This window comes from Macrobrachium rosenbergii, chromosome 15 (assembly GCF_040412425.1).
Source record: "Macrobrachium rosenbergii isolate ZJJX-2024 chromosome 15, ASM4041242v1, whole genome shotgun sequence".
In the NCBI taxonomy this organism is placed as follows: domain Eukaryota; kingdom Metazoa; phylum Arthropoda; class Malacostraca; order Decapoda; family Palaemonidae; genus Macrobrachium; species Macrobrachium rosenbergii.
This window is the reverse complement of record NC_089755.1, coordinates 26,209,740-26,222,676: the sequence shown is the minus strand read 5'-3', so window position 1 is coordinate 26,222,676 and position 12,937 is coordinate 26,209,740. Positions and strand designations below refer to the sequence as shown.

Here is a 12,937-nt window from a genome sequence, read left to right as displayed (position 1 = left end):
AGGCACTACCAAAAATGGATGAAAGTGGAACTGAAGATAGTAGTATTGATTCATCTGAATTACCATCTTCTGAAGTTGATACCTGTAATATTGACATTTTACAACCAGAATATGTGAGAGAGAAATTGTTAGCCATAGCAAACAAGAACCTACAAAAGAAAAGAAAGAAAAAGGTAAAATATCAGTCAGAACAATATTTTTGGTTAATGAAGGACTTGAAGTGCTTTAAGTACTACATGTGTGTATAGCATATTCAGTTTGTAGACTTGAAGTGCTTTAAGCACTACATGTAGCTTATTTCAGTTTGTCTTCCTCCAGTTTTCACTGTTCTTTCAAGAACTGATCTGTTTGGTCTGCCCAATTTGAGTCTGGAAAAGTCACTTGATAGCCTGTTAATCTGCTCTATGACAGCACAGTGCAAGATACTTGACTTAACAAGTAAATACATATTCAAGAGGATTAACCCTAAAACTTAACTTTACAGGAAAATTATACACGAAAAAATGAAGAAATTATTTTGTCACCTTTGAAATATAGTGGCAAAAGTAAGCATAGCAATCATCCAGTGGAAGGTAAAATTCAAAGGACTCAAACAGGACCAATGAAGTCTCCTACTCATTCTCATAAGGTTAGTATTTTAATATCACCCAATAAAGATCCCAAGAGGGCCCAGTATATTTACAGCAATTGATAACCGACAAACAAAAAAAAAAGCATTACAGGTATCAGAGAGTAGAAGCTTTGCAACCCTGACATGTCATATGATAAGGTAAGTTGCCTCAGTCCAAGAAAGTGTAGGTTAAATCAAAATTGACCAACACTCACTTAACTTATTTTGGTCTTACAGTCTGTGTCTGCAAGTGTTTTTAATAGTCTTGACAGCCTCACCCCTTGTTGCCTTTGTTATTTTTTATAAAAACCCATCAGTGATAATTGGCTGTAATTTAAGCTGTTGAAATCTTAAAGACAAAAAAAAGAATATAAGTACATAATCCCTTATCAGGGTCTTCATATCTGGAGCTTGACATTATCTGACAAGCCCAGACCAGGGACCAAGGCCCAAAGATACATACTGTATGTGTAACTGTAATAGTTTGACCTCTTGCAGAGGTCAGGTTTGTTCAGTTAATCTAACTTGTAATGAGTGTGTAGGTTGGGATGAGAAGGCATGGAAAAACTTAGCCTCTCATCTTTCTAAGCTAGGAAGAGATAGAAAGAGGAAAGTGACCGCTAGAGCCAATAGTAAAGGTTTAGATAATAGCTCAACTCCCAAACCGGCGAGTGTGGATGTACCCATTGTTACCTCTCCTGTTTCTAATGTGTCTTTTGTGCCTGGCCCTCCTGCTCCTCCCTCACCTGGCCCCTGTGCTCCCAAACCGGATCGCTTTGCCAGTCTTGAGAGCAAATTTGACCGAAAGTTTGGTCTAATGATAAGTACAGTGACACAACTGGGTGAATCAGTGCATTTCTTGAATAAATTCAGTGATAAAAGTGCAAGTGAAGTGATTGTGGAGGAGGTGGCTACCCTTCCTGCTGACTATCCTAGGCAAAGGTCACTGCCAGACTCCCCTAAACCTGGGAGAAGATATACTGGAGGCCCAAGGGAGGTTGGTGGGAGCTATACTCAGGTAGTTGCCCCCTCAGTCGAGCCTGTTGTGTCCCAGGCTGCAACAGAAGGCTGCTGGAGAGACTCAGATGTACAGCATCTCTCCTCAGCCCAGGAACTCTAGCCCAGATTTGAGGTGCCAGTGGCATTTCTTTAAGAAGTCTTGCCCCTTAAAGAGGCATTCTTCTGCACTGGAGCAATTTCCCATCCCCTACGAAAGGCCCAAAGAGCCTCCCCGGAGCCCCCAAGCATCTTGCAGCTTCTGGGATAGCCCCGAGTAGCTACCTTCGGCTCAAATGTCTCCTGACTGCCAGTGTCTGGCGCCCAGGAGCCATTCATTGTCATCGGTTGCGTCCAGTGACGCCTTAAGCGCCCAGTAGCGCCTGTGCATCGTTTGGCTCCCGAACTTCTGTTATCCCATGAGCCTCCAGTAGCACCCAAGTGTCCATCGGTGTTATCCCATGAGCGTTCAGTAGCACCCAAGTGCCCATCAGCCAGGCGCCCAGTTCCAACTGTCTGCTTGGCGCCAACTCTGGCTACATGCTCGGTGCCAATTCTCTCTCATCAAGTCTCTTCAGTTGCAGACGAGGAGTTAGACTCTTCTATAGAACCAATTCAGCACCAGCTGAATAGTATTTTAGATCTTTTGAAGAAGCCTATTCCATCGAAGACTCCCTTGGACCTTTTGGCTTTGTAGTTGTCATCGAAGAAGAGAGTCTGTGCAAGATTCTTCTCTGTCGGCAAACGTTGCCCTCCTGAAGCTTTTCTTGTGGCATTTCCGGACTACTTCTCACTCACGGCTCCTGTGGCGCCAAAGTCAACTTTTTTAATGAATAACCCGTCTGAATACTTCCAACTCCCGTGGATGGTTTTATCTTCATCTGCCTGGAAGGCTCTGGAGGATGTGGATCTTTGTCTTTCAGAGAAGAGGATTCAGGGGAAATCCTCTTTCTGCATTCCCCCTTTGCATCTGTTTAAGAGGCGTTACCAGTCTTATTTTACCGGAGAAGCGCCCTCTCTGGGAATGGCTGCCTCCTCCCAGGGCGGCTTCTCTGAGCTGATAGATTCCACACAGGTCTGCTTTTGCTGCTGCTAAAGTGATGTTTTCCAGGACGGAAATTGATCACTTATTGAAGAATCTCTTCAAGATTTTAGAAGTGCTAAGTTTCCTTGATTGGTCAGTTAGCCAAAAAGATATAGGATTTTTCCCCGCTCTCTGAAGATTGTTCCTCAGATTGGCTCAGCGTTATCTACTGCACGGGCAGAGCCATTAGAGATGCTTCCCAGGAATTGGCCTCCCTTTTCTCTATGGGAATTTTAAAGAAAAGAGAGCTCTTGTGTTCTTTCACCTCCAAGAGTGTTACTGCCTCTCAGAGGTCAGCTCTCTTTTTCTTCCCCCTTGATCGTCATCACCTTTTCTCACAAGCAGTGGTGAATGAGTTTACTCTTGAACTCCAGAAGAAATCAACCCAGGACCTTTTGGCCCAGTCCACTAGACACCTTAGGGATTAGTCCATTTTTTCTTTCAAATCGACCTCTCCCCTTCAGAGACAGCCCTTTTGAGGAGGATGACAGTGATCTCAGCCTAGGCCTTGGGCTGGAGTCTGTTTCTCCTCCCGAGCCATTAAGAAATCATCTTCTAAGCCTGCATCAAAGAAGTGAAGATGCAGTCCTCCATGCACCCGTGGGTGCCAAGCTCCAACTGTTTAGGGAGAGTTGGAGTGCCAGAGGGGTGGAACCATGGACTGTAGAAGTACTGAAGGAAGGGTATTCAATTCCTTTCAAAAAGCAACCACCCCTAGTCAAGACACTGATCGCCTTGACCATGTACTCCACATGATCAGAAAAGTTTTTAACCCTGTCAGAGGAGGTCTCAACGCTTCTCAAAAAAGAGGCGGTAGAAGTAGTAGAGGACATCATGTCGATGAGGTTCTACAATTGGCTGTTTGTGGTCCCCAAATCAACAGGAGGATGGTTAGGTTGTTACACTGACAAATATCCATTTGCAAAAGTCAAGTAATAGTTTTATTGAGAATAATGATTATTTTAATAAAATTGTTGTTTTACTGTATCTAATTATATTGCGTGTATTATTGTCATATTATCGTATTACAAAATATGAACAGAGCAATCATGTGCCATTTGCATTCTGGTTTTGTGTACATTTTTAAACTCATCAGCTAATTGCATTTTCCCAATATCATCACTGTCTTTAGTTACAGAGTGAAACTTAATTCAGAGATGTGTCTTTCGTAAATTATCAAAGCTGAGTTGATTTTTAAACGCAATAAATTAAATGAAGTACATGTGTGGTTTTGCCAGTTTCAGACGTTGCTTTTGCCTCCAAATCATTTTGGAGTCTGCTCATTATTTGTATCTTCAGCCACAGCTATAATACTTGCTGCTTAAAGTTAGTGGGATACTTTCTTAACACTTTCTCCGTTGCATGATGGATGAATAAAAATGTATTTGATTTTTATTTATGGAATTATATTGAAAATAAGCCAGTTTTTAACAAGACAACTGTAATGCAACTCTTAATAAATGTGTGTTAGTTATGGTAACACACAAACGGCTGTTTGTTGATTCTGTTGTTCATGTCACTACATGCTGTTGTTTATTCCAGTGTTTTGCTTGCAGTAACAAGTGGTTGTTAGTAGTAAGAAATATTAATGAATTCTTACACAAGCCACAAATTTGGTAAGCTTGGTTGAATGTATTGTATGATGATTCACACTTAACCTACTGAACTTTTGTTCGTAGGTCTATTAATTAGTTAAAAGCTAACTTACATAAGCCTTATTGGTGAAATCTGTTGAAAATGAGATAGGCATAGGAAGCCTAGCTTAGTACAATCTAAAAAAAGAGACCTGCACATAAAGCATATCCACATGTAATTTAATGAAAATGCATCTCTCATTGTACTATATATATATAATGAAATCATGTTTTGGGACAAAATTTTAAGGATCACATGATAATGAGATCAGATGATGTGTGAGATAGGGAGTCCCCGGTTATTGACGATCTGGTTTTACGGCGCTATCTAGTGACAAAATTCAGCGATTTTCGGCTTCCATGTCTGCCGGTTTCTGCTACCTAACAGAGGTGCTGATCTTTGGTTATCAGTGCCAATACTCGGTTATCAGCGCCAATAAGCGCTGAAAATCACTGATTTTCAGTTATCGGCGATTTATGCTTATGATTTTCAGTTATCGGCGATTTATGCTTATCATCAAGCCATTGGAACGGAGCCCCCGCTGATAACCAGGGACTGCCTGATACCAAATTATAGCTCATTTTGATGCTGTGTATTTTTTAGTTTTATGGAACGTTATTGTTGGAAATGAAATATGCTTGTATATTTAGGAGCGACCTTCAGTTCCAAAATCTGAAAAGATCCAAAAACTGAAACACAGCTTGCCCCGAGGGTTTCGGATAAGGGATTGTGAACCTGTACCGTACATATCCTTTTATAAAGTGTGGAAAAATCATAAACATATACAATAAACAAGAAAGAAAACAAGCTCTAGCAAGTCAGATGTCTACCTAGCCCTCACCACCCATCCAACACTGCATCCCCACCCCCTTCCAGCTAAGGAAACTGCTCCCCAGCTCCACCCACCTTCCAAAACAACCCCTTCTTTGAGTGAGTTCCTCTACACAGCCTTGCTTTCTTTCCTCTCCCATGGTGCCCAGCCATCTGACCCACCCCACCTTGGGAACTTTTCCAGGCCTCCTCCACCCCCAAAACCCTTTCTTAGTCTGTTAATGAGTGTAAGTAGTATTACCAACATTTTCCTGAGGCCAGGCAGCATTGCCAACCATCAGAGAGTGGGCTTTTCAAATTTTTTTAGTTTATATACTATGACATATATATCTTTGGGCCTTTCATCCCTGGACGTCCGGTTGTTTCTGGATAATGTTGAGTTCTTGATACTGATGATCTGGATAATTGTGGATTACTTCTGTTCTCAGACACATCTCATGAGGGTAGAGTCCACACCTGGAGAAGTATTTGGTGTCAAGTGTGTGAAATCAGGACAACTGGCACCTTCACAACAAAGTCCTGGAATTAAAGTAGCCTACCTTGCATTGCAGGAGTTCTAGGACCAAATGATGGGACACTTCATGGAGTTGATGAGCGACAGCACTGCAGTAATGGCATATGTCACCAAGCAGAGGGGCTAGTCTCTCTTCCACTGCAACAGTTGACATTGCATGTGCATAAGTGGATGATGGCCCTCTCAGTGGAGCTGTCAGCCAGGTACATTCTGGGTTCTTGGAATGTTGTAGCAGACAAGCTCACCTGCCAGACACAGGTAATAGTGACCAGTAGTCCCTACATATTTTTGTGTGGTGGAAAAGCTGTTTGAGTTTTGGGGACTCTGAGCATAGACTTGTTTGCCACTTGACACAACAGGAAAATGCTGGTACAGTATTTTGCTCAGTAGTTCTGAACCCAAGGGCAGCCACAGAAGATGCATTCCAACACCCATGGGACAACCCTAATGCATATGCTTATCCACCGTTTTGCATGATTTGGAAAGTCATCAACAGTGCTGATGACCCTGAATCTCAGGCTGGCTAACACTGAGTGGTATCTGAACTTGCTAGCTCTACTGTCTGAGGTCCCAAAAAAGAGCAGCCTGTATTGCACAACTTGTTATGCCAGCTGCATGTAGCAAGCTATCACCAGGCTGTGAAGTCGCTGGCCCTTCACACCTGGAGACTAGCCAGTGTCTCCTTTGAGCTAAGGTTTTCACGCTGAACTGCGAGAGATATTTGGATACTTGCAGATTCTGAGTGGCTGTCTACCAGGGGACATGGGCCATCTTCTGTGGTTGGTTGGTATTGTAGACAGGGTATCTCTCCCATCGGAGCAAACCTTGAGCAGGGAGCAGACTAGTTCCTCTTCCAGTGCTGAGAGAAGTTCCTCTCCTTCTTGGCCATTGAAAGCTACAGGTCTGCCTTAGTCCAAGTATTGAGACTTGAATGAGTAGATCTCTCCTCCTCATGAGAGAACTCTATGTTCCTGGAGAGCTTTGAACAGTCTTGACCCTAAGGAAACTCAGGCCCCTGAGTGGGACGTGACCCTTATTCTGAGGAGCCTTACTTGTCGCCCATACAAGCCTCTCAGGTAGTTGTCTGACAGGGATCTGACCCATAAGACTGTTGTCTTCCTTGCCCTGGCATCATTGAAGAGAGTAGGCAAGCTTCATGGCCTTTCCTTGGATGTTAAACACTCGTAGGGATGGGGGGATTGGTTTCACTTGAAGTTGTCCTGGACGTCAGAGAAAAGACTCAGAATCTGTCAGTCCCTAATGTCAGGTTCAAGTTCTTCTAGAAGACTTTGTTGGTAATGATCTGGACAAGATGCTGCTGGGTCCTGTTAGGGTGTTGTAGTACTACCTAAAGAGGACTTGACACCTCAGGGCTGAGTGTCAATGACTCTTCGTTAGGACTGGTTGAGCCAAGAAAGAGGTGTCTGAGAACACAGTTTCTTTCTGGCCCTTGGGATGATCAAGCGGGTTTATGGCTCATCCAGCAAGGAGGGCGAGTGTACAGTCCTGGCAAGAGCTCAAGAAGTCAGGGCATCTCCTGACTATGGCATTCAAGAAGAACCAGTCAGTATAGCAGGTTTTAAATGTGTTGGTCTGGGGAAGACAGACCACGTTCACCTCCTTTTACCCATGGGGCATTGCCCACAAGTCCTTGGACATGTTTTCTTTGGGTCCTGTGGTGGTTGCTCAGTAAGTTGTGTGGCTAGCCCAGCTCCCGTAAGAGGACAGATAGCACCTTTTCTAAGGTATTTCGGTGAGCAGAGAGTGTGTGACTGATCTCCCCCTTTATCTCTTTCCTTTCTGTCACTTAGAACAGAGAGTCCAAGTGCTGGCTGAGTACATGCTGGACAGGCAAGCAGTGCAAGTAAGTTACGCAATAGAGACACCAGTCCTTGATTAATGTGTTTTAATTTAGGGTGCATCTCCCCACCCTTCCTCTTGACAAAGGGAGGAAGACACAATACAGACCTGTTGCTCACAATAGCCAGGTATGGTTGTGTCTGACATTTTTCATGGTTTTTCCAGCCTTATGAAGTTTTCTCTTACAACCTATCACTTGATGGTCTGGAAGTCTGGCCACTGCACATCCCAGTTGGTTCAGAGAGCATTCAGATTTCCTCTTACCAATGGTTAAGTCTCCTAATGTAAAAAATGAAGGTTTGTATTTGTGAAGGAACAAATAGCAAATTTTAAAAAGTAATATGTTTTCCCTAATATACTAACCATAAGTTCTTTATATAAAGGCCCACTTCAACCACACCTGGAACCTTGACCAAAAGACAAAGTGGAATGCAGACCGACAGGTGGTCAGGGCTCCCCCTTACTCGTCGATTGTTAATGGCCTTGTCATTAGGTTTTGATTGCTGTTGCAGCTCGCATTTGCAAGCATATCCTAATGTAATGACCTTCAGGTTTGTATGTTAGGGAAGAATACAAATTACTTTTAAAATTTGCTATGTTTCATTTTTTCATGGTCCTTAGCAAGAGTTATTCTATTTTGTTTTATTCTGGTTGATTACCTTTCTTTGCCCTTTAGCTACCATTTGGTAGGTTGTAGTTCATTTTAATTGTTTGTATTGTTTGTGTCTGTTATGTATTTGTATTGATGATGGTTTTTTTTATTAAAGCTATACTGCATATGTTTACTTTATATATTTTGATGGTTTTGGTAGATCAGATTAACTGTTTAGCACTTGTTGATTGTTTTAGACCCTTCATTCTATATTTTGATTAGTATTTTCATTGTGCTGTGGTATAAGTTAATGATTATACTTTTCAGAAATGATGCATCTTATTCTTCTGTTTGCTGTTGGTTTATGTTAGTGCAGCTTCTCCAATGCTGCATATAATTACATACAGTATTTGATTTGTGGTATACAATTTGGTCAAAATGCCTAAAAAGTTACTCATGGACTGTCAGGTAAAGTTTGCATGTTTTTGTGTCCTAAACTGCTTTATGTCACTTATTGGGGCTGGCTGTGTAATCCCAATAATGTCAGTAATGGTTGCTGCTCTTGGTTAGATGACCAGTGAACCATCCTTGAAGAGGAAATCTTATCAATCACATGAAAGAAATATGATGTCACTGATCTGTCTTCTTCATTGTCAACAGTCTTCGTTGCTGCGGCTTACAAGGCTTTTCCTTTCCAGTCAGTGTTACAGAGCTGGTTTTTTCTTGTGATGATCTGTTCCCAGTTACTCGACAAGTTCAGTGCCAGACCTCCCTCTCTGGCTATGACACCTTGGGATGGCTGACAGGATTGCTTTTCCCTTCTCGTTTGGAGTCTTGCTATTTTGCTAGCACTGCCTGTTACCTGGCCTGTTGCTCTGGTCTTTGTTCATGAGACTTACCTGCCAGATATATATATAGCTGTATTCTCGAAGTCCGACAGAATTTCAAAACTCGCGGCACACGCGAGTGCTGGGCAGGTGGTTAGTACCCATTCCCGCGCTGGGAGGCGGTATCAGGAACCATTCCCATTTTCTATTCAGATTTTCTCTGTCGCGGACTGTCAACACCTGTTGTCAGTTCCTCCGCCATTTGGATTTCGGAATTTGTTGTCACTTGAGTATTTTGGTTGTTTTTGGTATTCGACTGGATCTGTGACTTGGCATACACTCTTTGTGGACCGTTTTTATTTTGCTTTTGACTTTTCTAATAATTAAGATGTCTTACCTCTAGCTATTGAGTCTGTAGCTTGGGTGAATGTAAGGTGAGGCTATCAAGACTTTGATAGTTCCTCACTCTTTATGTATGATATGTAAGGGTGTTCATTGCTCTATGATAATCAGTAATGAATGTGTGGGATTGTCTGAGGGTGAGTGGAAGAAATATGAAGCCTATATGCTTAAATTGGAGCGTGATAGGCTGAGGAAATCTTCCTCCTAGAGTGCATCCTTAGATGGACAGTCAGGTTTTCTCCTACTAGTAACCCTGTAGTAAATTTTAGTACTAACCCTGTAGTTTGTTGCTGCAGAAGGTAATTCCCTGGCTCTCGTGTGGAGTCAATGCGTGCTCTTGAAACTTAAGTGAATGCAATTCAAACGCATAGTGTTAGTGCTAGTGCCCCTAGTGTTGTGGAGGGCGTCAGATCGGCCCTATAATGCCTCTAGGCCTGGACCTCTGTCGAACTCCCAGGACCAGGGAGGGGGCATGTCGAAAGCCGCATGAGGTTCTGAGGGGCTTCCCACCCGATCTGGCGTCCCTTCGGCAGGTCCTGATGACGCTACCCAGGCTGCCAGGGATCGTGCTCAGGCACGCATCCTGAAGGATTGCTTCTCGTCCTCCGACACGTCCTCCCGCCTCGGGGTTGGAGCTCTCGGTTGGACTCTCGCCCTCTTAAGAGAAGCTTAGAGGAGAGGACGCTTCACGCCCTCTTCCTCTAGACGTTTGTACTCTTCCCCGAAAGTTGCGTGGATATTCCTCTGCAGAAGAGAATAAAGTGTTTTTGAATGATGACGCTACTCGACCCCCCTGTCGTGCTAAGGCGAGGGCTAGAGCTTCTCCCCTGTGGAAGGAAGTATCGTCTCTCGCCCCTTTCCTTCTCTCAGGTTCAGCCCTTCTCCCGAGAGAGTTGCTTCTCCAACGCGTAAGATTTTGTTGGGTTTGCAACAACAGCTGGATGCTCTCATGAACCTTTCAAGATTCGAATCTGCCTGTTAAGAGGTACAGACTTTCACCTTCGTCTTCCTCGTCTGCTAGATGTTTTGGGGCTTCTCGTCTGTCGTCTAGAGATAGTGTTTAGTGGCTTCCTATTCGTCTTCCCCGAGTTGAGGTGTTGGCCTTTTCTCTTGTCTCGCGCCAGGGCGCGTCTTGCTCTTCGTGCGCTTCTCACGCTTCACGCTCGCCTCACCTTGGCGCTCGGCGCGCTTAGCCATGACGCGGCAGCGCTTGCGTTGTGACTCTCTTCTAGTACTTGCCACGGAGCCTCGTGCGTCACGCCATGACGCTCCGCGCTCGCTTCGCCGTATAGCTTCAAGTCTTGTGTTGACGCCGCTCCAGTTGTTCATCATGTCGCACAACTACCCGCTTCAACATCTGATGTCCTTCTTAATTTAACCAGTACTTGCTTCGGCAGTACATATACTAAAATTGAACGATACAGAGAAGATTAGCATGGCCCCTGCGCAAGGATGACACGCTAATCGTGAAGTGTTCCACATTTTTATGTTTACTATCGTACTCTAGTTGCGACTTCTTCGTTCGTTGGGAGTTCCCGCTACGTATCAGCGAATCGGAACTACTTTCACCACTCACTCAAGACCCGCCAGCTGCGGAAGAACATCCTCTTTCGTCACAGCCTTTGTATGAAGAGAAACTTCTTTCGTCTTCTTCTTCCTCTGATTATCAGACTCTGGCTTTTTCTTAAGGATCTGTTTCCTGAGACTTTTCAACCTTCGCTCCTCTCTCTCCACCTTCGCAGTTGTCTTTGTCTTAAGGGGAGCGTTTGTGAAAAAATCGGAAATCAAATTTTCTGGGATATTTTATATATGGCATCATACATATCCTGACTATCTTCTCAGAAAGTTTTATTTAAAAGTTCGCCACAGTTAGGAGTTATAAACAAAACAGTAACCCTATCATAGTCAAATTACATTTTTCGTATAATGTAATGATATTGTCAGTATATCGGTGGTAATTTCCTTTTAGCTATGAAATAATAATATCTAATGCGATCTATGGCAACCTGTGGACCTAGTACGCATCAGCGAAAGACAGGAATGCCGCAGGGCAGTCAGTGGCAGTCAGTCAGTAGCAGCTCAGAGCTTGACTAAGTAAAACGTCGCGCTGCCCAACCTGAGCCGTGTTTTGACACTCGCTTCATTTAGCGAAGTTATATTACTTTGCAGGTCTATTTTTTGGCTTTTCATTATGTCATAAAAACATCAAACTGTGTAACAGCAAGCAAATAAATACACAGAGAAGCAAAAAATATTGTTTTCTCAAAACTAAAGTTATCGACATTTAAACTGCATCTCCTTCTTAACGATTGCACCGATCTCAATGATACAAAAAGTAAAAGAAAGCTAAATATTTGCCTAACAAAGGGGCTTCCATGGGAAGCAACACGAGACCCGCACCACGAGAGAGAGTTTTTTCCCGAAGGAATGTCACTTCCAAGAGAGGTAGCAAGTGACTCCTTTCATCTCAGACTCCCTTTGCAACCAGGCTTCATTTTGCACAAGCCTGGAAAGAGTGAGGGCAGACGTTTGGTCCGTCCTACTGTTAGAGAGAGGTTATTTGATTCCCTTCCTGTCTCCTCCTCCTTTGTTTTTGTTTCCCAACTGCCTTCCTGTCAAACAGAAAATTGTTTGACCTGCTCGAACAGATGTTCGAGCGGAGAGCAGTGGAACAGGTCTTGGACTCGGTGTTCCCCGGGATTTTACTACAGATTGTTTCTAGTCCCAAAACTTTCAGTAGGCTGGAGACCCGTCTTGGACGTCAACAGGTCGAACAACTTGGTCCGGAAGGAAAAGTTCAAGATGGAGACCTCGCAGTCAATACTAGGAGCCCTTCGTCCCGGGGATTGGATGGTATCTTTGGATCTCCAAGATACTTATCTTCATGCCCCAATTCATCCACGTTCGATGAGGTATCTCAGGTTGTCTTGGGGGACTAGACGTACCAGTTCAGGGCTCTCTGCTTTGGACTCTGCACAACGACCATACCACGTTGAAAACACCGCTTCTCGTCCGATCAGCGAAGTTAAGCAACGTTGGGTCTGGTCAGTACTTGGATGGGTGACCGCCTGGGAACACCAGATGCTGTTGGCGTCAGATTTTTGCTCCGAGGGTGTTTACGTCTCATGGAAAACGTTGCGATGCAGTTGCACCTGTCGCACGTCAGGATCTCACTCTACTTGGACGACTGGTTGATTCGAAAGGCGTCGCCGAGCGAAGGTATCTGGAGGACCTTCAGTTGACTCTGCAACTCGTGAAGTCCCTGGGACTTCTGGTCTGTGGAGAAGTCGCAGCTGATCCCCTCACTGTCCATTGTGTCTGGGAATTCAGATGTATTCAGCGGCTTTTATAGCGTCTCCGTCGCAAGAACGGCAACTTCTATGTACGAAAAAGTCTCGGCCTTCTTGGAAAAGGAAACATGCTAGGTGAAGGAAGGAATGAGTCTGCTGGGGACCATTTCCTCGCTGGAGAAGTTTGTTTTCTGGGAGTCTGCATCTCAGGCCTCTTCAGTTCTTTTGTTGGAGAACTGGCAAAGCAAGGAAGACTTGAAAGAGGAATTGAGAATTCTTCCTTATATAAAGAGATC

At 43.9% G+C, this 12,937-nt stretch overlaps 1 protein-coding gene and 2 non-coding genes across 4 annotated transcripts in view; all 3 read left to right on the top strand.

Moving 5' to 3' along the window:
• LOC136846469 (uro-adherence factor A-like) overlaps window positions 1–12,937 on the top strand; it is a 172,060-nt gene that overhangs the window by 37,808 nt on the left and 121,315 nt on the right. For both annotated transcript variants that reach the window (XM_067117269.1, XM_067117270.1), the window contains exons 6-7: window positions 3–173; window positions 485–628. In XM_067117269.1, the coding sequence (XP_066973370.1) occupies window positions 3–173; window positions 485–628 (315 nt within the window). The remainder of the gene's footprint in view (window positions 1–2; window positions 174–484; window positions 629–12,937) is intronic.
• On the top strand, window positions 10,733–10,837 carry LOC136846863 (U6 spliceosomal RNA). Its single transcript, XR_010855555.1, has one exon. It is a non-coding gene; the product is annotated as a U6 spliceosomal RNA (small nuclear RNA).
• Window positions 12,326–12,444, top strand: LOC136846868 (5S ribosomal RNA). The gene has a single exon (XR_010855560.1). It is a non-coding gene; the product is annotated as a 5S ribosomal RNA (ribosomal RNA).